The 25,542-nt window shown below is 39.0% G+C and overlaps 1 protein-coding gene across 1 annotated transcript in view; it reads left to right on the forward strand.

Annotated features, from left to right (window-relative positions):
* C5H14orf132 (chromosome 5 C14orf132 homolog) overlaps positions 1-24,236 on the forward strand; it is a 43,861-nt gene extending 19,625 nt beyond the window's left edge. The window contains exon 3 of the mRNA XM_035327590.1: positions 16,297-24,236. Within this exon, the coding sequence (XP_035183481.1) occupies positions 16,297-16,521 (225 nt within the window). The 3' untranslated portion in view covers positions 16,522-24,236. The remainder of the gene's footprint in view (positions 1-16,296) is intronic.
* The last annotated feature ends 1,306 nt before the right edge of the window (positions 24,237-25,542 follow it).

Below are 25,542 nucleotides of genomic sequence, written 5' to 3' on the forward strand. Positions count from 1 at the left end.
AAGAAAAGAAAAGAAAAGAAAAGAAAAGAAAAGAAAAGAAAAGAAAAATCTGGCAGAAGTAGTGAAACAGCTTGCTGGATTTTGAGTTTGCTCAGTGTTGTGAAGCCACCAGTTAATTAGGACTTCTGAGACATAAGCTATAGACAAAAATGATTTTAAAGGTACATTAGAATATCATCAGTCCACTACAGATCAAGGCAGCTTTGGAGTTAGAGGTGAGTTGAACACTGGTAATCCATGATTCGGAGGATTTTCTGAAATTCATCAGCTGGTCTTGTGTTAGACATGGAACAAATGCAGAGAACCCTGAAGCATGGAAATTAAAGTAAACAAGGAGAGGCAAGAAGAAACATAACACATGAATCAAAGGCAAAGATTAAGGTCTGCAAAGAAAATTATTTCTGCTTTTACTTTTTCTCCTGCTTCATTGTGTAAATAATCAGATTTGTAACACATCTTTTCTTGTGCTGAAGCAAATCCTGGCTGGATGGTTTTGCTGCTGTTCTCTATGTAGAGCAAATTCTTCCTCACAAAATATCTTGTTTGGAGCATTCATAGGTCATGATCAACTGTCAGCCAAAGCTTGTTGCCAAGTAATAGGTAAGGATTTTCTTGGCACAAGATGCACTGTACTTTTCATTGAAAGATGCCAATTCAGTCTGACGGCAGACATGACCCAATGATATTTTCTAAGCAATGAGTCATACACTTTCATGCTTTCTAGAAACCTTTTATTTTGCTTCATGAGGTCAGAAAGACTGGAATGAATTTTTAATTATCCTTCTGTTTGTTTGTTTGTTTGTTTGTTTTTCCCTTACGGTACAACTGTAGATAGCTTGAAACAGAAGGGATGAATAATAATCAGATTTACGGGGAGTGTGGTTATCTATGGACAGCAGTACTGTTGGTATTTTCCAAGATGGGCATTTTTCCTTTGTGGAAACTCAAGTGGTGCTTGCACAGCAGGAAATGGGTCCTAATGGAAGAAGAGAAGCTAACCCTTCTCCTATGGCTTTGTCAGGCTAGTGAACAACCCCATCTTCTTTATGTGCTAGCCCCATATATCTTTGGGGCTAGCACATAAAATCCAGGCTCTGATTTGACCTTGGGGATGGTGGCACTGGTTTTGTAACAGTGCTGAGAGTAATTTGTTGCCTGGTGGGAAGAAAAATGCCACCTTGATCAGAGCTGCAACGTAAAGCCTGACATCCATACTTTTGTTATTTGATGAACATGTTTAACATCAGTGATCGCATTTGTGTGCATGTAGGTGTTGAGGCATTACTCCCTCTTTTCATGCTGAGGCTTTGTCAGTCCCCAGAAGTGAAGGAGAGAGAAGATTTTGTTTAATGTTTTCTTTTCTTTCCCTATTTGAGTGATAACAAAAAGCCAATCTTGGTATAATTGGTTGAAACAAGGTTCATGAAAGTAGTGCTGCATAATTCAGTCTCATATTGTTTCCAGACTCCAGCTTCATTTTGATGTGTTCTCATCTGAGCTGATAAGATCTCAATTTGGATCTTACAAACATGGCCTTGGACTAGGGAATGAGTATTCATTTCCCATCTCATTCTTTCTAGATCTTGCAGAAAAAAGTTAAAGTTGCCAAGGCCCATTATAAAACCTTATGGGAATAGTTAGACTTCACTTTCTTTGGAGGGGTTTTACTCTGGGCTAATGCGAGGTACACACACAACAGATTGTCTTCACCTGCATTTATTTGTAATGTACCTCTTCCTCATGCCCCCTTGCACACCTTTGCATCTGCTCAGGTCACTACCTCCAGTTATCTTTACATGTGATGATCTGGAAAACTAGGCCAGGAAGTGTAGAGGAGGACCACACTATGACAGCCCAAGCCACAGTCAGGAAGGCCATTGCTTTTACATTCAGAAGCTATAACAGGCACCAGTATAATCTGATGATTATTCCTCTCCCTGTTAGAATTACTGAAACTGCATGGCACGATCTGGTTCTCTTATCTTCACTGCAGTATCTAAACATCCCTGTTGGACTAAGCAGGGTGTTGGACTTTGTGAATATTCTTTAGCTGTGTCTTGTCGGTTTTGCCTGCAAGTGTATACACCCTGCAGCCCTCTGAAATTGGTGACATGATTGTGTATGACAGTCATTAGTGGGTGAAACAGAAAACTGTCTGCGAGCATCTGCTTTGAGAGAGACAAATATAATTAAAGTTTAACCATGCTGCATTTGCTCTTTTATTTACTTTACTGGGACCCAGTCCTTCTAACGGATTGCAGCCACATTTCATGCAGTCCTTCTAAGGATATTTTTCTTGCAGCTTTTTTGTTTTTCATGTAAGTGTGTTTTGTACCACAGGATTCTTTAGAAATTCACTTTAGGATACCAAAACTCTACCTTCTTGAATGTCTTCAAGATTTTTCCACAGGGAATACTCTTTGGTTTCAGGTAGTTCTGAAGGGAAAAATCTATGTTGCTGTCCCTCTCTCTTGTGTTTCTAAACATAAATGAGGTGAAAAAATTAGAAGGATGATTTTTTATTTTTATTTTGCTTTGGGGAATTCCCCCAAATTGTTATTGGGGAGAGAGAGAAAAAAAAAATAGTATAATTAGTATTTATATATATATACACTAAGTAATTAGTATAATGCAAAGAGGAATCCAGTAGCTTGATTTTTGCATGCATATAGCAGGCATGGATGTGCCTTGCATGGATAAAGACTATCCAGAAGCAGACGCTTGTTTATACTGTGTTAGATCTTTGTATAAAGAACCAGTGGTAATTGCAATTACTAATTATAGTAGTTATAGTAGCAAATAAATTATACTATAGTCAAAGTGTCCAGACAAGACTGGGACCTCAGTGTGGTAGTCTTTGTGTAAACTAAAACTAAGCAGAAATGCAATTGGGGTCAACTATTTCTCAAAACAAACAAGCAAAACCCCAAGAAATGCTGAACTTTTGTGAAGAAGTGAGAACCAAAAAGAGATAAAAGAAGGACAGTGAAATATAAGTTTCCCAAGGTACTGACTCAAGCAATAGTAAGGACACAAACAAGATTTTCTTGATGAGCACAAGCCTGCTTGCCCATGGCACCCAGTTTGTCTCAAACTATTTTTTTTTCTGTTGGGTGGTTGTCTATGGCCACTAGTGTTTCTGTTTTAAAGCTGGTAGAGACTTTCCACTGGCTTCTACGAGCCCTCTGGATTGCATTGTATTGGGATGTGGTTTGGAATTGGCCTGAAACCATATCATATTCATCTTTTAAATTCTGTTTGTTTGTTTTGCTGACTTAACTAGAATTCATAATAGCAATCTAGAAATAAAATATTTTAGAAAGACTTGCAAATTTCCCACACAAGCCAAACAGTGAATTTGGTTGGTTGGTTTTGTTGTTTGTGTGTATTTTACTTGCCCACCTCTCTAGGTCACTGGTCCCTGAACTGAGCTGAAGTTCATTTTTATGTAGCTGGTGTCAAATTTTTAAGCTGGGCAGTCCTCTTTGCTGTTTTTACCAGTGATATTTCCATGATGCTGTTTTAGAAAGAGGACGGATTAAATTTGATTTTATTCTGCAATTAATTCTATGTACTTGCCAATAAATAAGTTATGTCTTTCCTTAACTTACAGGAACTTCAGGTAATGGTAAACCACAGATGAAAGAAATTATATTCTCCTTTAAGGATGTACTGCAGAGATCAATTTTGTACAGTCTTTACAATTAGGGAGCATATTATGTGATATTACTTCATGTTTTACAATTTATCTTCAAAGGAGAACTGGATCAGGAAATGAATGTGCCAAGGAAAGCACTCTGAGAATCTTCCCTGCTTTTAAAGAGTGAGAAGAGATCTCAGAGAAAAATTGCATAAAATGTTCTCTTGTGTACAGGGCTACCAACAAATATGTGGAAACATTTTATTTGGGAATGTTTTAAACTTTCTAATTGACCTCATTTTAATTTGGATGAACACACTAATCTATTTATTATGGTCACATATTTGTTATCTGGGTCATATATTTGTTAACTCTTTTTATCCCTTCGAATATGCTTTCAGTGTACAATTTGTACTACAGAAGTACTCATGATTTTCAAGGCACTTTCAAAATGAGCAAATGCAAATTGGTTACAATTACAATTTCATTGGGAAAATCCTTTCCTTTTCCTCTGCCATTCCTTGTAATATTTATTGTTTCAGGTACCTCTGAGATGGGTCTTTGTAGATAATTTTAGGTGCATGTGTGACTGCTACTTTTTATTTCAGCTCTAAAAACTTAAATGTAGTAATGGAAGTAGGAAATAAGTTTCTATCAGCACCTGACAATATAATTTTTTTTTCATATTAGTTTGCAAATGGTCAGGCATTCAAATGGGAGGTGGGGGAGTCACCATCCCTGGGGGTGTTTAAGGAAAGGTTGGATGTGGTACTTAGAGACATGGTTTACTGGGTAATATTGGTGGTTAAGGGACTCTTGGACTAGATGATCTTGGAGGTCTTTTCCAACCTTATTCATTCTATGAATGGCCAGTGCATGCACTCCCTCAAGATCAATGTACTTAGATTCCTCTGTTTTGCAAATGAAGAGCAATAACTCTCTTCCTGATGCCTAGTTTAAACTTCTAAATTTGCCTCCTTTTGGATGGGTGGTAAATTTTAAGAACATTTTTAAGGAGACTGGGCATGAACCAGATGGAGTGAACCTCTGCCTATGTGTGAGTACTGTGTTTAGTTTTGGGCCCCTCACTACAAGAAGGACATGGAGGTACTTGAGCAAGTCCAGAAAAGGGCAACAAAGCTGGTGAGGGGTCTGGAAAACAAGTCTTATGAGGAGCGGCTGAGGGAGCTGGGATTGTTCAGCCTGGAGAAGAGAAGGCTCAGGGGCAACCTTATCACACTCTACAGGTACCTTAAAGGAGGCTGTAGCGAGGTGGTGGTTGGTCTATTCTCCCACGTGCCTGTTGACAGGACGAGGGGTAATGGGCTAAAGTTGCGCCAGGGGAGGTTTAGGTTGGATATTAGGTAACTTCAGTAACTTCTTTACTGAAAGGGTTGTTAGGCATTGGAATGGGCTGCCCATTGCAATGGTGCCCATTGCAGTGGTTGAGTCTCACCATCTCTAAAGGTCTTTAAAGATATTTAGATGTAGAGCTTAGTGATATGGTTTAGCGGAGGACTTGTTAGTATTAGGTCAGAGGTTGGACTCGGTGATCCTGGAGGTCTCTTCCAACCTAGATGATTCTGTGATTCCACGATTCTATGATTCTATGTTTTCTTCTTGTTTCTTGGGTCATCTGTTGGAATCCTTTTTCTTTGTGACTTTTCTTCCTGAGTTCTCAGTATGCCATCATGTTATGGATTTGTCCATGCAAGCCACAGAATGATAGTATGGGATGCATAACTGTCCTGGAGGTATTTTTGAAGTAGATCCCTTCAGTACCTCATTTCAGAATAACAGTGACTAAAGATGAGAGGGATGCTTGCATTTTTACAAGTAGGAGATATTTGCACTGTTGTTACTAAGAGACTCCCATGCCGCCTATTAATATTCCTATGTTGCATTTTTGATGAGTGATGCTCAGACTGAAAAAGGCTTGATCCACAATGCTGAAGACTTTGGCACTGATGGTCTGAGTCCCTGTGTGGGAAGGTGGATATCATTGCCTCCTTTTGTCTGGATGGTCCTTTAGCTTTTTGCATCGCAGTAGTTAAAGTTTATTGGACTCTTGGACTACTTTTGGCTAGATTGGTTATTTTAAAATTGGATGTGTAGGAGCAAGATACCACTGCAAATAATTGTGTGTGGTCATATACGTGCTTGCATGTACAAGTATCAGTGTAAAGGTTTGTTCATGTACTTGTCTCTCTTTAGTTTGAACTCTGTCTCCTAAAACACCAAGGTATCCCTTAGCTATTTTGTTGCTTTTGTCAAAAGTGAAAATTTGCATCTCCTATAAGGCTTGGGAGGCCACCAAACTACTCCACCTCCCTGAACTGTTCAACTTCTCCAGACTAGTAGCTATTCCACAGTTCAGTTTCCACTGGAAAAAAAAAAAAAAAAAAAAAAAAAAAAAAGGAAAGTACAATAAATTTTGTAAACTTTTTTTTTTCCTCTGTTCCCTGCTCACCATTCCATAACACAGAAATAACTGAGCAAGTTTATAGAAGTCATTTTTGGGTAGGAAAAATTCATTCCCAAGGAAAGCTGTTACGTATTCATGTCTGTTAATTGTCCTGTGCAGCCCCACCAACTGCAACAGTTTTAAGCACAAATATTGAATTGCAAATATCGAATTGCAAGTACGATAAATTATACATTGATTCGTGCCCATCTTGTGCATATGTATATAAACAGTCACTAAAGAGTGACACTTTTGCACACACATATACAGACTTATACTTGAGAAAAGGAATCAATGTATAATTTATTATATTTTTCTGTAATGTACTTTGAACTGTTTGAACAGTTTTATACATAACACAGATGGCTTAGCTGTTCTGTTTTGTTTGGCATGATAAAGATATCATCAACTGCTGTCTAGTTCAGCCACACTTAATCATCCCTTGATAGTCTTAGTACATGAGCAAAACCTAGGTTGTGAGAATCTGGGTTTGTGAAAACATATGGAATATTTGGCTCTGAGGAAGGCTGTTTGCACACTTTGATGAAGGCTTCTGCCACTCAAAAGAGCCAGTAAATGTCCCATATGGGTGCCCCTCTTCTACTTGAAAGCAAAGTGATTGAAACTTATTTTAAGTCTTTTGCAAAGTGTGTTTAAACCAAGTCTGTTGACTTTGCACCAAATTGGATGAAAAACACATTAGATCTTTCCTTCCCTGCTGTGGGAACAGTAAATCCCAGAAGATGTTTGAAATGGTAGCCTGGTGACACTTGCCTGGGTCTTAGGTACTCGGGCCTTGCAAGTGATTAAGCTTTTAGCCTCTTCATGGTATGTAACTGTATTGGGTTTACGTGGCAAGGTTTTGGTAGCGGGGGGCTCCGATGGCAGCCTCTGTGAGAAGAGTCCGGAAACTGCCCAATGTTAGATAAGGGCCAGGTTCAGCCGGCTGCAAAAGGGACCTGCCACTGCCCAGAGCCAAGCCAATAAGTGATGTTGTTTCCACGTCTGCAAGAGAAGATTTAAGAAAGGGAAAAAAAAAATGCTGTGCAACAGCAGCTAGGAGAGCAAAGAGTGAGAACCAGCCCTGCAGACTCCAAGGTCAGTGCAAAAGGAGGGTGGTCGGTGTCCCAGGCAAACAGCAGCAGTACCCCTGCGGCCTGTGGAGAGGCCCCTGGTGGAGCAGGCTGTCCCCCTGCAGCCCATGGGTCCCACATGGAGCAGATCTCCATGCTGCAACCCGTGCAGTTCTTGAAGATCTGCTGCCTGCGGGCAGTCCCCACACGATCAGTTAGGGAAGGATGGCATCCTGTGGGAGGGACCCCACGTGGAGCAGGGGCAGAGGGTGACCGTGAAGGAGTGGCGAAGACAAAACGTTAGGGACTGACCACTGCCCCCATTCCCCTATACTGCTTGTGGGGAGGAGGTGAAAGAGGCTGGATGGGAAGAAGGTGTTTTTAGTCTTTTTGTTTGTTACTCACAGCTCTAGCTTGCTGGTAATAGGTAATAAATTTTATTAATCTCCCTATGCTGAGTCTCTTTTGCCCACGATGATAATTGTTGAGTGATCTCCCCTGTCCTTATCTCAACCCTTGAGCCTTTTTCATTGTATTTTCTTCCCCTATCCCTTTAAGGAGAGCGAGTGAGAGAGCTCTTGTGGTGGAGATCAGCTGCCCAGCTGAGTAAAACCATGAGAGGAACAAATAGTTACCTTTGGAAGACAGATTTCTTTTCACTGTGAGTTCCTCCTCAAATACCAGAAGTTAAGAAATTGTCAACATCTTTTACATTTCAATTTTAATTCTCTTGTGTATCATACGGTTAGTTCACTCATGACACAAAAATGCAAGATAACAGGATTAATTTTCAAGCACATTAGCGTGCTTTCTTTTTCAGGTATAAGCCACTCCTGAAGCATTAGAGAATATGTTGCAGGGAATGTGCATTTTATAGGTTGTTCAAGCCATATGTTGAGCCTGGTATGCCTGATGGGATCAAGAAGTATGGCAATCTGCCAGATGTTGGTATTCTATCGAGTGAAGTGTATATAGAAATAATATTTGGCAGTCCTCCTTTCTTCCTAGAAGCTGGTCTGTATGCTTTACTTGACCGTCAGGCCTTCTGCTGCTTATAAGGTCTCCATACATAAAAAGGACTAATTTTGTCATTTTTTTTCTCTCTCTTTTTTTCCTTTTTTTTTTTTTTTTTTTTTTTTTTGGTCCATCTCAACTGGGAGACATCATTTTTATTGACTCTCTGGCTTTTTGTGTATCTCTTGGATGCCTGGAAGCATTTTGCATGGGTGAATTAATCTCTGGAAGTCACCACAGAATGATTTTTTTCCCAGTGGGTCTGCATTATGTTGAGGGCACTGGCCTCTTATGTTATCATATTTGAGGATAGATTCCAGGTGGCTGTCTCCAAGGTGCTGAAAATGAGGCATTTATATCCTATCATTAGGTACAGCAGAGCTGCAGTGGTAGTGATTACTTCCCTTAACAGGCATATGTATCCCAGCCTGTTTTTGTAGAGCAACCATCACTATGTGAAACACATCAGATGTATAATTTGAAAGCTTTTGAGTCTGCATGGAGCAGTAAATAATTCCTCTGATGAAACAGAGCTAAGCTATATTATGCCTGTTGGTGTGGTATAGCTAAACCTCAGCCAATTAATTTTTCATGGGCTGTGTAGCAAGGATTGGAGCTAGCATGCAAGAATTTTATTCCTACTGGGTTTTGGTTTGAACATGGTCAGCATATACAACACAGATGAATTTGTATGCAATTATTTTTTCTCCAGAGGACTAAGAGGATGTCCAAAATATCTATCCTTCTAGGTCTAACCCCCCAGATATCTGCCCCTTAAAATTCATTTAATTTTTTTGTGAGAAACATCCTGATTATTGAATTATACAGTCATTTACAAACTCGCTGCTTTTGTCCATCCCTCAAGTGTAATGATTTTTCATCTGAAATTAGTTTTTAGTTCTGAAATTATGTTTTTGCTGTGAGTGACTGCTAATTCCCATCCTCCCCATCACTATGCCTATGTTCTTTTCCAGGGGTTAGCCGAAGCATCTTGTTAGGATAAGGGAGAGGGAGCAGAAGGAAAATTAAAATATAAAATAAAATATGGTGGTCAGCCCCTTTCTCTGCTACCAAGATATCTTGCCCAGAATAACAAATTGGTCACAGATGAGCATGACTGCAAAGATCACAGTGGAGGAAAGGTTTGTGCAACCCTTTTTCATATTGAGAAATGGGATTAGACATCGTTTAGTTTTTATTACATTCCCACTCTTGAGCTCTGTGGTTTTCTGCTTACACCTCATCATTTGGCTTTTCTATTTGTGATGGGAATGTCTTTTCCTCTCACAGATATGGAGTGTCATTACAACCAGCTTGTGTTACTCTTCTTTTCCTCCTTACCCTCCAGCATATGGATAGCCACTTCATCTTTTGTTTTAAGAACAACTGAAACTTCCACTGGCACTGTGTAGCTGTGCATTCGCTTCCAGCCAGCAATATCTCCTTGTGTCTTTATAGTAAAGCTATCCCATAAGACACTCTGCCATGGGCAGTTTTCCTTTATTTTTACCAAACAGTAATTGCTGGCCTGGATCAGAGCAGGAGACCATACAAGTTCCGTTAAATTCAGTAGCTTGGCTTTGAAGTGACCACTGCCAGAAATATCAGGAGGAAGTGCAAGGAAACCTCCAATAGGTGGGATATTCAGCACCTCTTTCTCATCCTGTATGATTAGAGTAGAATTAAACTCTGAAGCTTGGTGTTTGAAGTCCTTCCAAAACTGTGTTTAGTATTAAACTGACACAACCCTTGCTCTTATCTCTAAAGGAATTCCTGTTCTCTCAGAGGTCCCTAATGTGACTACGTAAGGTGTGAAAAGGTCATCCGTTCTGCCAGTCTTGAAAATTGTGAACAAATTTGAATAGCTCCCACTCAAGATAACATTAATGTGAACAAATGTGAATAGCTTCTACTCATGATAACACTTTAAAGCCTCCTACTGAGTTTCTCTGTATACTTGCCCCTCTGGTTCCCTCTTTCGCATTTTTTCTTCTATGTGCATGTGCGCCTGGAAGCATTAAAGTTATAATTGTATGCAAATAGGACCCAGGCATCTTCTGTTTCTCTGGCATAGTGTCCCCAGTAGAATGTATTGCATTACTGTATTACAATATTATCCTCTATTATATTACAGTAATGTGGAAGGTCAGCAAGTACTGCTGCGTGAATGGCTGTTCCTGACACATCCAGATAGTTTAAAGCACATCACACTTGACTGCTCTGCATGTTTTTGTGGTATTCATCAACACCTCCAATTTAGAGTATACAGATTCCAATCTAAGTCACATATACTTTAAATCTTGAAGCTTCTTCATAAGGTTGTCTGGATTTCTGTTCAAGCCTGAGCAAAGCATGCTCTTCTCTTTGATGCAATATTGTTGGCATTGGCTGGAAGAAGAGGAGGAACTCTTGGAAACAAAGAAAGAATGAGAAACTCCTCCTCTTTTTCCATTTGAAACTTATCATTTGACAGCAGTGATAGGCTTTTTTTTGTTGTTCCCAGTCTTCCACACCTGGAAGATGAGATCCAACAGTCGGTTGACACTAATACTAGTTTAAAAATCGTAGTGTTCTTTGAAATAATAAAAGCTATTTCAAGGAAGCATTAGGTAGTTGTAACTTGTGGGAATGGAATTGCAATATGTTTATCACTAAGGTATCTTGGATGCTACTTATGCAGAAATATGAGTGAAAAAAAAAAAAATCAGAGTAAAAATACTTCCGTGGTTGTTATTTGCATTGTTTCTTGCAGCTAGTTCAGCAGAATATCTTTGTACATATAGGTGCTCCAGTCTGCACAAGGCATGTTCACTAATAAGGTACTTGAGGTGTGTCTGTGCTTAGGGACAAAAATTTAGCTGAGCTCGGTTCAATTACCTTAGCTAAAGCAAAACTGTTTCCACAGCCAAGAGCAAACTCAGAACTGAAATGCCTGCTACAGCTCTGGTCATTTGGGCAAGTTCCTTTCTGAATCTCTAGACAACTGTTGATCAACTCAAGCCTCTCTGTTGGTCAACAGTGAGGCTGAAACTTGCACCTCTGGCATCTGAGATAGTGTTGATAAGGAACAACTTGGAAAAGTGATCTCATTTAAGAGGACAAAGACATATCTAGCCTAGCAGAAGACAGGAAAGCAGTGGAGGGACATACACAGGTCCTAGGAATATGATGAATTGGAAGAAAATCAGAGATTGACTGGAATAGAATAGTAGGATTAAAAATAAAAGGTGAAGTCCTGATGCTTCCAAATTAGAGTGAAAATTTTCCATTGTTACTGGTAGGGAATCTTTTGACAACCATATTTGGAAAATAAGCAGCAGTTTTTCCTAGGCTTGTCAACCTCACACTGTGATTTTAGGGTGAAGCAGAGATCTGAATTAATTAAAGTGCAAATTTGAAGTTATCTGCATAAAGCAGACATGGGTCCTCCCCCTTCAGAATTAGACCTATTTAATTTTGTTAAATAAGATTGCCTTAGGTGCCCTTTAATTTTAGTTGTGTGTAGGGTTTAATGCATTTTAACTAATCCCCTTGCAGAGAACATCATATAACTGTCTTGATTGTCCCTGTGTACCCAGTCCTTGTGTTTCAAGTAGTAGAGTCATGTTCTGGCAAATGGTGGGTGGAAGAAATTGGTTTTCCAGATGTTACCAGTAAATAAATAATAGCAAGGACTTCTTTATTTGCATAATAGTACATGCCTTAGATGAGGAGAACACATATATGCATGAATCTGTGAAAGACGAGACAGGGCGGCAATAATATCGTTCATATGGGGTGTCCTTTTAGCGCAAAGCAATTGCTTAAAAAGAGCTTAAGAATTAAAATATGATTCTTTGGTGAACCGGTGTATTGCTGCCATCTTCAGCAACAACCGCATTAGTCAGATTGACTTGTGATTGCAGCTAGGAGGTTTTCAGACACAAATATACACTCCAGTGATCACACATTGCCAGGCCAGGAGGAAATACTCATTTAATTTTATGTGTTCAGATTATGCCATCAGGTTAAAAATATGCTATCTGAAATTTAACCTGAAAGAAACTCTGAAAATTTAGATATTCCTAAGTAATAACAGGGATTTTACAAAATAACATCTGAGCTGGGGTGACATTTCACACACTGTCCCGTTCCCAGAGAAGTCTGCAGCCAGAGTCAACTTCCAGCATGCCTGTTAGAGCCGCTGCTGAGTTTTCTAATTTCTAGAAAATAACTACTGCAAAATTTAGCTGTGCTTTCAAATCTCTATGCTGAGTCTGGGTTTCCCCTTACATAGCAGGAACAGAATGTTGCACTTTTCTAGCTGGCTCCAAAATGACCGTCCCCTGATTCTCAAAGAAGCAGAGCAGTATTATTGCTAAATGATGGATTTTATGTGATACTACTTAAGAAAGCTATCCCTTTTGGAATATTCATGACTGGGACGTTTTTTTCATTCACATGAATCTTTTTGGTTATAAAATAGGATTTTTCTGCTAACTGGCAAATGTGTCACTTAACTATTCAAGAGCCTTGTTCCACTCCTCCTGACCCTAGAGCATTTTCTTGGATGCCAGCAGGAGACATTCAGCGCAGTGGGTGTTCTCATTACCACTTGGCATTTTGTTGTTTGTTTGTTTGTTTGTTTTTTTCCTGTTGTTATTTAATTACTTGAATCCTTTCCCCACCACTCCCAGAACTCATTTAGCAAGAGTAGTATGAACACTACTTAGCATTATTGACATAGCTACTCAGGAAAGAGTTTAATTTCAGAGCCAAGCTACAGCATTCTCCCTCACTATCTGCTTCTGCCTTGTCCCACACTGTCATGTTTCCCAGTTAAGCCTTTTCTCTGGTCTCCTTGTCCAGTGATTTTGGGGAGGGTGGCACAGGTGCTGCACAGCTTTGCCTCAACTTTAAAAACCTTCTGAGGATAAAAGAGGCTGTGTGTCATATTGTAATGTCAGTGACAGAGGTAAAATTCATGGCTGATGTAAATGAGCATATGTTTGCGTCATGGAAGCATGGACAGACAAGCATTGCAGGTTTTCTATCCTTATCCTATGGTTTATCACAGGCATTTCACAACTCCTATTAGTGCTGGGAGGGGATGTCTCACAATCTTTAATGCAATACCTCAAATAATACTGCAGAGGAAAGATATGGTACCTTTTGGGAGAACCAAGACATCAAGGCTAATGATGAGATTCATCTCATAAGGCTAATATACCATAAAGATAGATTGCCAGTTGATGTTTTTCCCTGTGCTTCCCTCTCCAGTGGAGAGCTGGGTTTATCTCTCATGGCTGATTTATGTGATGCTAATCACTGGGCAACTCTTACTGTTAGGTGGCAGTAAGAGGCCAGACTGGGAAGGATGCACATCTTTAGGTGAGCTTGGGTGGAAGCTGACAAGTTCATAATAGCAAAATTATTTGAGTTATTAAATCCAGAGCATTATCATCTGGTTTATGAACTGCCTCAGCTCAGAACAGCAGGAGGCTGTGAGATATTAAGGGGTAGTGTCAGATATTCTTTTCCTGTTGTGCTCTTACTCTTTCCTGAGCATTTATGGCCAGTGTTGGAGCTTACATGGGAGATGGGCTTTCTGTCAGACACTTTATAGCCATCCCTCGGTTCTTACATGTGGTCATTTTAGCAATGAGAGAGTGCACATTTAGTAAGAAACAAATTCTTCAAACAAAATCCGCAATAAGGTTTATTTCCAGATCTGTGGTTAAGTGCTACTGACCTACAAACAGAAAAACTGGAAGTCAGTTCTACAGAAAGAGTCTGTGCCAGGTGCTGAATGTCAGTGTTTTATGTCAGGTCACCACAAGCCTTTTGAAGATTCAGATGAGCTGTTTCACCATGTGTTCCTCTCAGATGGTGAAAACAGCTTGTTTGAGCCTTACATGGTACGAGGAGACTCAGATTTGACATCACTTGCAGCATGGTATGTAGCTGTGCTGCTACATGAGTGCTCCCTGCCCCTCTGACAGCATCATGTGGACCAGGAGTGTGGAAGCTTGTCAGCTCCAATAACTCACAGAGGGTAGAGAATGTGTGGCCCCAAAATCAGATTATCACTCATCAGAACAGTTCTCATGATCCTTCCAATGTCATGGGCATGTGCACATGTACCTGTAGGTCTTTCATGAACATCACCAGGATGGTTGCTCTACTTGTAAGGCATTGCAGAATTGATCAGCCTAAAGACTGATGCCCTTAAAATGGTTTGCTAAAGAGGCATCTCAGATTGAGCATTTTGCTGCCACTGTGGTAAATTATGCCCATTGTTTTCCATGTAGATCTTTAACTTGTGTCTCCATAGCTGTTAAATGGCAGCACTTCTGCATGTATACACTCATCATAAGTGTTTGGGGTCAGAATTGCCTTTTATAGCAAGGTCTACATAAAAAGGAATCCTGATTAAACTAAGTATTTTCCCTGTCAAGTCCCAAGACATAAAAGAGGCTGGAGGAATTGAATTTAAAACATCAGGTGGGGCTCATTGCAAAATAGAAGCTTTTGTTCTCTTTAAAACACAGTGTTGAAACTGGAAGCAAAAATCTTTGGTGCAGGGGGAATATTTCACACTTGGCTTTTGCAATTTCCTGTCTGGCTTCTTGCAAACCATTTTTGCGTAGTCATATGTGCTCTCAAAGATTATTTTATTTGATGAGGCTTGGGCAGTATGACGTAACCATTGTAGTCTTTAATCATTCTGTTTCATTTTGAATGTGACGTGATGTTTTCTAGTACAAACAAAATTGTTTAGCAGTTAGCTTTGAAAGACAGACTGTCTTGTATTGCTGTAAAATGATCTGAATATCAAACAAAAAAAAAGCTACTTTACTGTTGAGCTTAGGAAATTCTTTGCTCTAATTTGTAGATTACAGCCACCACAGTAGAAGAGAGGTGGTTTATCCCTGAATCCTCTCCTGCTTAGCAGCCTCAGTAGCATACCTACAGACAGCCACGAGGGGTGTAGTCTGGTACCGACAGCAGCATCAAAATGTGATGCAAGGACACAGTGTTGAAAAACACTGATTTTCTAGCCTGGTGGGTATTGGGCACAGTAATTTAGCATGGTACAGCAGCCTTCTGTGATGTGGCTGAAGGAAGGCTAGGCTGGTTCCTCTGTTATTCGTAGGCCGTGGTGACTTCAACAGTACTGTGCTGCTGCTAGCTGTAATAGTAGTTACTGGTACTGCACCAGCAAGTATTTTTATCTTCTTGTTACTGAGCAAGAGAACCCTCTGGTTTCAGCTACAGAGGAGAGAGGGACCTATTGGGAATGGTGAAAAAAAAATGATGCCAAAAAACATCTGCAAGTGGAGAACTGTGAACTTTTCCTGGTATCGTTGACAAATCCACTAAGAGCACCAAAGAAAATTTATTCTTCCCCAGTAGACATCTGGGATGGGAGAAGTGTTGGGAATCTGTCACTTCATTGCTATGCAGCCTTTCATAATCTAATTTTAAGTTTTCCACTGCATAGATTTATAAATCCTTTAGATTTATAAAATTATTAGAATTTATCTATTTATAAATCATACTCTGCAGGTATGTTTTGCAGTGAAGTTAGAGCACTAAGTAGTACGCTCATCTATCGAACTGCAACAACTTTTGCAATTTATGTATTTTTGTATTTATAAATCAAGGGTTCACTTCTGAGCCAGACACAAACAGGGAGTAAATTCCTTGTATTGCATCCTCGCTGTGCTTGCTCAAGGCCTTTGAGCAGTATGAGTCCATTGCTCATAGTCACAAAACAATCATGGTGCTGTAAACTTATGCTTTGGTATGTGAGTGCATTGTGTATAGTTATACCTGTTATTTTTTATTTCATATTATTGTGTAGGTTGACTTGGAGTCTGCATGTTAGCTCTTACATATATTACATGCAATATACATATTTTTCCTGCAATAATACTGATTCTAAGAGAAATAGAAAAAAAATAATAATGTAAAGTGTATGTGATATGCCTGGCAGCTTAGCACCATGTACATAAAATCTCAGTAGTTTTGCAGGTTGGCTGGTGGTTACTCTTTTGTAATAACTTTGAGACCAAATACAAGCATTGGCTTTCAATCTAATTTTGCCATATCCTTCTTCACAGCTTCCTGTTATGGGAGGAGCCTTTATGGACTCACCAAATGAGGACTTTAGTACAGAGTACTCCTTGTTTAACTCCTCAGCCAATGTCCATGCAGCTTCTTCCATGCAGAATCCACCTGAAGAGACATCCCGGTCTTCAAACGATGCCATATTGTTATGGATTGCAATCATAGCAACCATTGGAAATATTGTGGTTGTGGGAGTGGTGTATGCCTTCACCTTCTAGGATGCCTGTCACTCTGAACGCTGGAAGAGAGGATAACTGCAACAGTATTTGTCATGTGTATGTATGTACGTGTGTATATATACATGTATATCTATATAAATACGTATAGGTAGGGACTTTGTTGATTAAGTGCTACCACAATCATGGAAATGAAATGCAAGTTAATCATCATGAATCTTGATGGCAGAAGTTTGGATGCAATTGCAAACTGTATGGAGGTGAAAACTTTAATTGAGAACTGAGCAAATACAAGTTTTGTACGGAAATGAAAGAGAGACCAGTATGGATATAGTGGATCCAAAAGAAACAGAGATTTATACAGAAAGTGCTTATTTTCTACTGCTTAGATTTTTCTAGCAGCTTTTCTGGGTTTTGTCAGCTTTTTTTTGTGCATTTTTTACTGTGGTATAATGTTGTATGAAATTGTTCTGTGCTATATTTGCTAGACATCTTAGTTTTCTGGATGGAGTAAAGGGTAGGTGTTGGCTCAGTACTGATGCAGTACAAAGTCATCACAGGTGTGTCTTGAGAACTTGCATACACTAGGCTGTGTCCAAAATGTGTCTAACGCTCTGACAGGCAGATGCATGCTACTAACACTTGCCTTCCACTATCAATTACTAGGTGTGACAATCTAGGAATTGATGCTCAGCATACCTGCTGTTTGCAGGAGGAGACACAGCTATTGCAAGGTGTGATTGTTCTGCATCCCCCTCTGGTTCTCAGAGGAAGAAGGGTGAAACCCATTTTTGTGTAGGGATACTGGACTGCAATGACAGCAGTAGTTTTCGTTCCAGGATACAAAGGACAGATATCATCCTTTCCAGTTTATCTCCTTGTAATCCAGGCTTTCCACAGAAGTTATACTTTCATAAGCATATAGTCATAGCAAAGGAACATTGTGAAGCCAAATAGTAAGTGATGTTTTTGAGAAAAATAGATCTGAAAGAAAGATGAGACTTCTGTGCTCACAAGGTAGTGAATGCAAGTGTTGATATGTGCTGGGGTAGAAATAACACAAAAAGGTAATATGTGGCAGATATACAAATACAGGTGTTTCACTCTTAGTAAGTCTCTGGGTTCTGGTGAGGCTTCTGGAAATGGCTCTTATGTAGCCTACATTAAGTAATGACTCAAATTATCATTTGGATTTGTTCTGTTGGGGAACGGGGGAAAAAAATCATCTCTGTTGGAAATCTTTTTCTTACCTCTAGAACAAAACAAAATAGATAAAATTTCTGAACTTTGAGGTAGTAGTAGACCAATTCTTCCTCTAAGTCTGCATGTGCTGTATCAGTTTTCTGCCTCATACAGCTAGTATGCTAATTCCAGTAAGCCTCTTCTGCAGACACAGAGACTATTTTTGACACCTGCCTGCCACTGAGCTTGAGGCTGGGCTAAGAGCTGACAAATGTAAAGGGAGGTTTGGATTTTCCTTCTTTTCTCTTTAAACCCATTTTCCTGCAGGTCTGGTGAGCATTTACATGAATCAAAGCAGCATGCCCAAACCAGTATCTAGAATTGCTCAGTAGTCACTGTGTATATTTTTTCATGTCTCCATGAAGTTGCTTTTAAAGCTGGAAAGATGAAAACAAACAGCTAGCAGGAGGGAGAAAAGGGACTGTTATTCTGGGAATGAGAAAACTCACCTGAGGAACAGAGCATCTGTGTGTTTAGGTACTTCACTGTTTTGAAGCAGGGTTGTGTGAAGATAGTTGAGAATAGATCTGTTCTGGAAAAAAAAAAAAAAAAAAAAGTTTGAGAAGCACACTTTTGGAAACTCAGATGCACAGAAAGCTAATTCTGTCTAATAAAATAGCTATAATCTTAAGAATGATACAGAAGTAATGCTATTCACAGTCCTAAAATAGCTGTTTGCCCCTTCATAGGCAGACAGAAATAATAATAATAACAAACAATAACAAAGGAACTGAATAGATTGTGTACTTCTGTTCTTCTATGCCTCTTTACCTTCCCTGAGCAGAAAGTATACTGTTAAGCAATGCTGGAAGGCTGCAGAAAGGTCTCAAAAATGGAATCATGCAGGACAAAATCTGGTATGAAAACATGTAGGAACCATGTAGATATTACTTAAAATACATTTTTCTGATATTCTATTGCCTTTGTAATTGTATCAGTAGACTTTTCTTAGGAACTTTTCTTCAATGTTTCAATAGGCTATCTAATTAGTTATGCCAGGTCCTGCAAGCACTATTTGTGCATGAAGAGCAAATTTTTTTTTTTCACCATGATTAAAAACCAGTTTGACACTATGGTACTTGCCCAATGGGATTATTCTGCTGCTAAATAACTTTGCCAGTGGAGTGCTTTGTTTAAATTTCCTAGAATATTAATCTAAGTGCAATTAGCAATGTTTACATTTCTTTCTCAAAGCACTAGACTAAATTCTTCACCCAAGAAGTGCATTAGAGAGGGAACAGCAAAGAACCACCACTCTGCTAATGAACCTGAGTGACGCTTTTGGTGTTGCTTTTCCCAAAGAAAGTGTCCTACTTTCATGTGAAACTGATAGTAATTGCAGGAGCGCTGGAAGACAATGAGTTCTGCCTCCCTCATCCAGATCATCATCATCATTAGAGGATGAGTTGTCAAAAGCAGCCAGACAGAACCTTAATTAAATTAATTGGCTTGACAGGGTGACATGGAAAAGCGGGTGAAGGTATAAAGTGCAAGCATTTCCTGTCTTGTAGTTAAAGAAACTAACTGTCCAGTTAGTTTTCTGCTGCTGAAATATATTGTCAGGTGATAAAAGATTCCTACATTAAAGTGAGAAGAGCTGGCTCAAATTATGATCTCCTTTGATCAGGATAAACACTGTATGTTTCTGGATATTGCATTCTGACTTGGTCTACTACAACCTCTTAAATCTCCTGGGAGGTTAAGGAAGTCTAAAATTCAAGCACTGAAAAAAAAAAAAGGAGATTCATCCATCATTAAGTTCAGAGAGACCACAGAGGGGAGAAGAAATGGTAGATGTTTCATAGGTGTGGTCCTGTGAAATGTATTATAACTGCTTCATTATGTGAGTGTATGTTATATCCTGACCTGTCAGCATAGCTTGACTTAGAGGACTGTAGCTACTCCTTTCCTTGGAGAAAAGCAGCTGGAGAAGTGCTGTCACTCACTAAGGAGTGATAAGTCCAAATGCATTCCCCCAAGCTGTTCTGTAAAAGCTGAAGAGGCTTCTGTGCTTTGCTGAGCATTAGAGCAGGATTCCACTTGTAGATCTATGCTGTAAGTATCTGCATCTAGCACAGAAAATAGTTACAAGATCCTGCTCAGAGTTTGTTCTGTAGTGGACAAAAGAAAAACACTTCCTACCTGCAGTTTTAGACCCCTAGCTATGTTGTAAACATCATCCTGCAAGCACAAGAAGCCATACTGCCTGTGCTCTGCAGTTATTAGTGATCCATGGGATGCAGAGGAACAGACTGGATGCCCTTACAAGTCTTTTCTTGCCATGGCCCCTAGGGATCTACGACAACATATCAGATAATCAAACTGTCACTTAAGAATTTTGTTTTTTGCTCTAAGCAGCCAGCAGCTCGACACAGCAGCTGTGCATCCACCACAGCAAGGAGACTCAGCTTGGAGCTGGACTCGATGATCCTTGTGGGTCCCTTCCAACTCAGGATGCTCTATGACTGTGATTCTGTGAGACTGAAGGCTGAACAGTTCTGGAGGTAGGTGCAAAGGCATGTTAGATGGGAGAACTGAGTGAGGAAAATCATAGAGCCAATCCTTTTATATATTTATCTCCACGAGGCACCTGTTCTTGTCCACACTATTAATATCCCCCTAAAATAAAGTGAGGAAGCAGCATGTATTGTCATGTCAATGCATTTGCAAAACAGAACAGATTTTGAAACAGATGCAACAGTGGTAGAGGGACTCAACAGCTACACGTAACATATTTAGTCATTTAAATGGGAAAGTGAGCTGATAGTTACCTCTGAAGTAATTAAATCCACTCTCCAAAATCCTTGTTTGCAATGGGACTTGAGGGTCGTCAGCATCCCACCAACTGCCTGTAATAACAAGACCCCAGTCAAGAGTGAATAGAAGCAGCCAGCCATTGTAGTCTGAACCAGTCTCTAGTCTGAAAGGGAAAACTTGCCTTTCTGTCTGGGACCCAAATTAACACAGCAGTCTTTATAGGAAGTTATGCATTTTGTCTATTATTAGAAGCTTTCTTTTTGTTATTCTTGAACTATTCCAGTTCTTAATATCCTTTACACATTTCTCTGCAGGCTGCTGAGGGTTATTAATTTCACATAGCTCTGTCCATTTATACAGGGTAATTTTGCAGGGCTTCCTGTGGCTAATCACAGAGCAGAATCTGGAAAATTATTCATTTTGAGGCTGATTTCCATTATTAAGAGAAATAGGCTGAAAATCAAAATTGCAGATCAAAACGCTTCTGTGCTTTTAAAGCACTTAGAGCTCTGGATAACCTGATTTAATCTGGCTAACGCTCAGAAAGAAAAAGGGCAGTCAGGTCTCTGATGGTAATATCAGACATCAGGGTTCTGACAAGCAGAGCTTAGCGCTTCATTAACTCCTCTTATGCCCCTCTGGCTTTCTCGATACACAGTCTGAGTGAGCTAACCATCAGGTACAACGTGTCCCTCCTGTTTTACAGCTTGCTTATCCTCAGGGGACCAAGGGCATTTATACTCTTAGCAGAAGAAGAGCTGGAGATCAATATTCTATTAAGTATCTTGTTACTCAGTATATGGTCAGTCATCGTAAAATCAAGATAGGAATGGTTTAAAAAGTAGTTAGCCCTTTGCCCCTGATCTGGGAACACAGTTTAAAAAATATATATATGTATATCATCAAAATATTCTGAGGTCTTAAAGTTTCCTACTGTTCTTGATCTGATTTTTGTCTTTCCTCATACAACATCTCTTGGCCTGTTACCTTGTCTTTCAAACTCGAGACAGTGAAAATGAAGTCACTTATCCTTGTCTATGGCATGTAGGGAAATCCTATCAGGTTGGAAAAAAAACGTCCTGTTTTACTTTTAGTTTTTGGCTGTTCAGGAACAAAGTAGTAGGAAAGACTCCAGTTCTCTACACAGAAATCTCCAGGGAAATATGTGCCTTTGCAGAACAAAATGCATGGTAATTTTGTCCCATACTGGAGTATTTACACTGAGAAAACATGGCCAGATCTTCAGTTGCAGTAACCTTTTAGGAAGACAGGTAATGGAAACAAAATGGTAATACAAACCTGTTGTGTCTAATCATCTCAATGGAATGCTTCAAAGACAGCTTTACCTGAGTGTCATCAGCAAGCTTGATCAGTTGGTACCAAGGTAAATACCCATTTATATGAGCACAACCAGTGTTTCCATCTTTTTCAGAAGTCTTAGGATCTTTAAGCTACCCACTCTTATCTTTACAGTGCAGGCTTCTGGTGAAGACATTTTTCAGCTGTAGAAAATACTGAGAAAGCTTCCCATGTGGATAGAATACATAACAACAATGTTCAGAAGTGCTGATTAGTCTCCCTGAAAAAAAAAAAAAAAAAAAAAAAACACCCAGGTTTCTTCCACAAGGCACATTAAAGAGTCAAGTATCATCTGTACAGTAGCATCACCTCTTTTTTCTACAGCTTTATGCCAGTAAATCTCAAAGTGTCTTATTATTATTAACTACGATTAACAAAAGTCAAGAACAGAGACAAATAATTTGTCTTCAGACTGTGTCGTTCCTCTTACCTTCCCAAAATACCCTGATGTGAAGTCTCATCCATCCCTTTAAAATCTCTTGGCACCATGTGTCTCCATGCCTTTATTTTATTTCTCTCCTTGTGTTCTCCATTTTCTTTTCATTCCCTGGCATGAGAGCACACAAGCAATTGGAAGCCAGCAATGTTCTTCAGCCCTTAACTACTCTGTTGACCTTCAAAGGAACACTAGACAAAGATCAGTAAAATAAGGTCTCTTACTGTAGGTAGATCTTAATCATTATATGCCTTAGCAAACTGCATGTATTTCCCCCAAGCAGAAGTAAGTTGTAGCCATTAATCTTTGTAACTCTATCATCAGTACCCATAAAACCCAAAGGTACATTTTAGAAATTCCTATTTTTACAATTATTACTGCATCATTAATTGAGCTTTCCCCACCCCAAATCGTTTTATTTTCTTAGCAAATCATAATAAACATTAAAGTATTTAGGGTAAGGGAAGGGGACTGAAAACAGGCACTGAAAAGCACTACAAAAGGTAGAAAAACCCAATGTAGCATCACAGCCATGAACCACTATTCTGTTCAGTAAAGAGCAAGCACGATCTGCTGAGCCATGGGTATTTCAAATCTAGTCACACTTACAGTTCTCAGATGCATGGTAAAGCTGCTATAGTCAGATTGAGCATTTCTAAATCTTTTTTTGAGCAAAATGAGGTGTACCTTAAGAACTTCAAAGTGTTGAGCAACCTCCTCATCAGTCCATGCTTGTTCTGGTATTGTTGGACAGGCCTTCTGAACAGCAGTCATTAAGATTATGTTGCATTTCCTGTGGAGTTCAGTCCTATCAATGAGTGAAAAAGATTAAACTATTTACAAGATTTAGGCCTAAAACTCTTTTCAGTTACTGCCTTCACAAGGATGGTTGAAGTTCCAGAGCATGTAAGCTGCTTTGTCCAGAGGGACCTTTGCCTCCACCTGGAGACAACTGGATTAATAACACTTGTGTATAACATCTGCTTCAGTGGAACATCTTGTAGGACTAACTCCAGGTTGCTGGCTTTTTATTTTAAACACATCTGAAGATGTCCATACTTACTTCCCTAATTAAAAAAAAAAAAAAAAAAAAGCAGAAGCAGAACACTATTTTTTTAAAAGAGAAGGTAAAGAAAACAAGACCGAGTATTTTGATAGACATGTGAGATGGATATTTAATGTAGCAAACTGTTGCACTATTTTTTCTATTGTATGAGCACCTAACTGAAGATAGGTATGTTCTTATAGGTATGTTCTTTCTCCAATAAAGACCTATTCAGTTAAGAAGATGTAAATTTGGGAAGGAATAGAGTGTAAAGCCTCAATGAAGTTTTAAACTAATGTAAATAAATCCAGTAGCTAGCTTTGTGACGTAGCTTATAACATTTACTTTTCTGTTACCTCATCTCAAATATTGCCTAATTGTGCTTTGTGTTTTTCCCCACGATAAACTAAATAGTGACACTTTGAAAGCATCTGTACTTCTCGCAAAATTGCAGTCATTTGGAAATGTCATCCTTCAGCTCATGTAAAACAAGTTTACAGGAGCCCTTTAGAATGCACTGTTATTTTTTCATAATAATTCTGGACAGTTTAATTCTCTTGTTCTTTGTCTCTGCTACCCTGTTTTGTACACTAACAGATTTGCAGGGCTTCTTTGTATTGTTTTTGTAGTATATGGGTTGGTTTACAGAAAAAAAAGCTCTTGTAATAATTGTTATTGAAATGTGAATCTCTATCTGTAAAGAGAAAAACTTCTTTAAAAATACCCGTTTTCTCTAATTAGCAAGGTTAGTTAACAGAAAAGTATTCTTTTCTGTTCCTGTTATATATTCTTACAGTTATTGACTGCTTTCACTATGTATGTACTTGGTACTGGTTTGTTCTTTTACTATGATGAAAATGACACATTTTGTTAACATCAGATGGAAATTGTGTTTTGGGATAAAGTTCTTCAAATTGATGGTAATGTGTGATTTTTTATTTTATTCTCTTTAGTTGATAGCATTTAAAGATCTGTAAATGCATCAGTTGAATTATTGTTACCTCCAGTGATATACTGTCACTTATAACTTGTTGCAATTTACAAATCTGCATGATTTGTCAGCTTTTGGTAACTATCTCTATTACATATATGGCACAAAGGAAAGACAAGGGCAAAAACAAGTCTCAGCTTCCTCAAACTTCAGCTCAGAAGCCCTCATATCATGAACACTTGTGAAAGTCATTACCATCCCAGCTCACTCCATTTAGCATGACCATACTGTCATAAAATGCAGCATGGACATTTTTCTGATTGTGGCCCCAAACTCCTGCAAAATCCTGTCCTAGGGCCGCCATTCAGAAGACTTTTGGGGATTTGAGCTGGGTGAGGAGGGCTCAGACCTCACCGCAGGTTGTTGAGAAAGTACCATAAAAACAAACAGGGGAAAGAGTAATCTACATATAGTATTGCATTAGCATGACCAGAGGAAAACCTTTGGTCGTGCTAATGCAATACTACATGTAGATTAACACCTTAACACCTGCCTTCCTTACGATTACCAAAAGGGAACCAGTGAGCCAAGTACACTCAGATTGACTGAGGAAATGACAAAACAACATGCTAAGTGACCTCTCGTGCAGAGTTCTGAATAACAATTTGACTTACCTTCAAATGAATCAAACTCAGAACGTCACAAAGATGCCTGTGCCAAGCCTGAGAGTGAGTCTGACAAAAATTCATAAAAATCAGGCATTTTTACTAGTCCCAGTCTTTATCAGTCTAGCAACATAACATATCCCAGACTTTACCCATCAAAATGCAATGGAGTACAGTTACTACACTACAATGACATTTAATTATAAGTCACTTTTCTATTGCAACTATTGAGCTCTGGCTGCGTATCATAATTGTACAAATCTCAAATTTGTTCATTGTAGAATTCCACAGAATAACTGGAAATGAGAATAATTTAGAAATGGAAAAACTCCTGTTGAGCAGTCATATAATAAAATAAAGCTTTAGCTATGTGTGTTCAGATCAATAAAACTGGCTCAGAATGTTGGAGCTATATATCTACATAAACAAACTGGATGCTACACTAACGTAAATTCTTTTGTAAATAGACTAAGAAGGAGCATCAGTCTTTTAGCCCAAAGAGATCTTGCCCACTATACGGTTTCACCTGCCATATTTTGCTTTGTCAAAAGCTATGTAAGCTATGTTATGGTTTTATTAAGGCTAAAGAATAATTCATCTTGGAATAAAATCGGGACTTTACTGCAGC

Source organism: Oxyura jamaicensis, chromosome 5, assembly GCF_011077185.1.
Source record: "Oxyura jamaicensis isolate SHBP4307 breed ruddy duck chromosome 5, BPBGC_Ojam_1.0, whole genome shotgun sequence".
NCBI lineage: Eukaryota > Metazoa > Chordata > Aves > Anseriformes > Anatidae > Oxyura > Oxyura jamaicensis.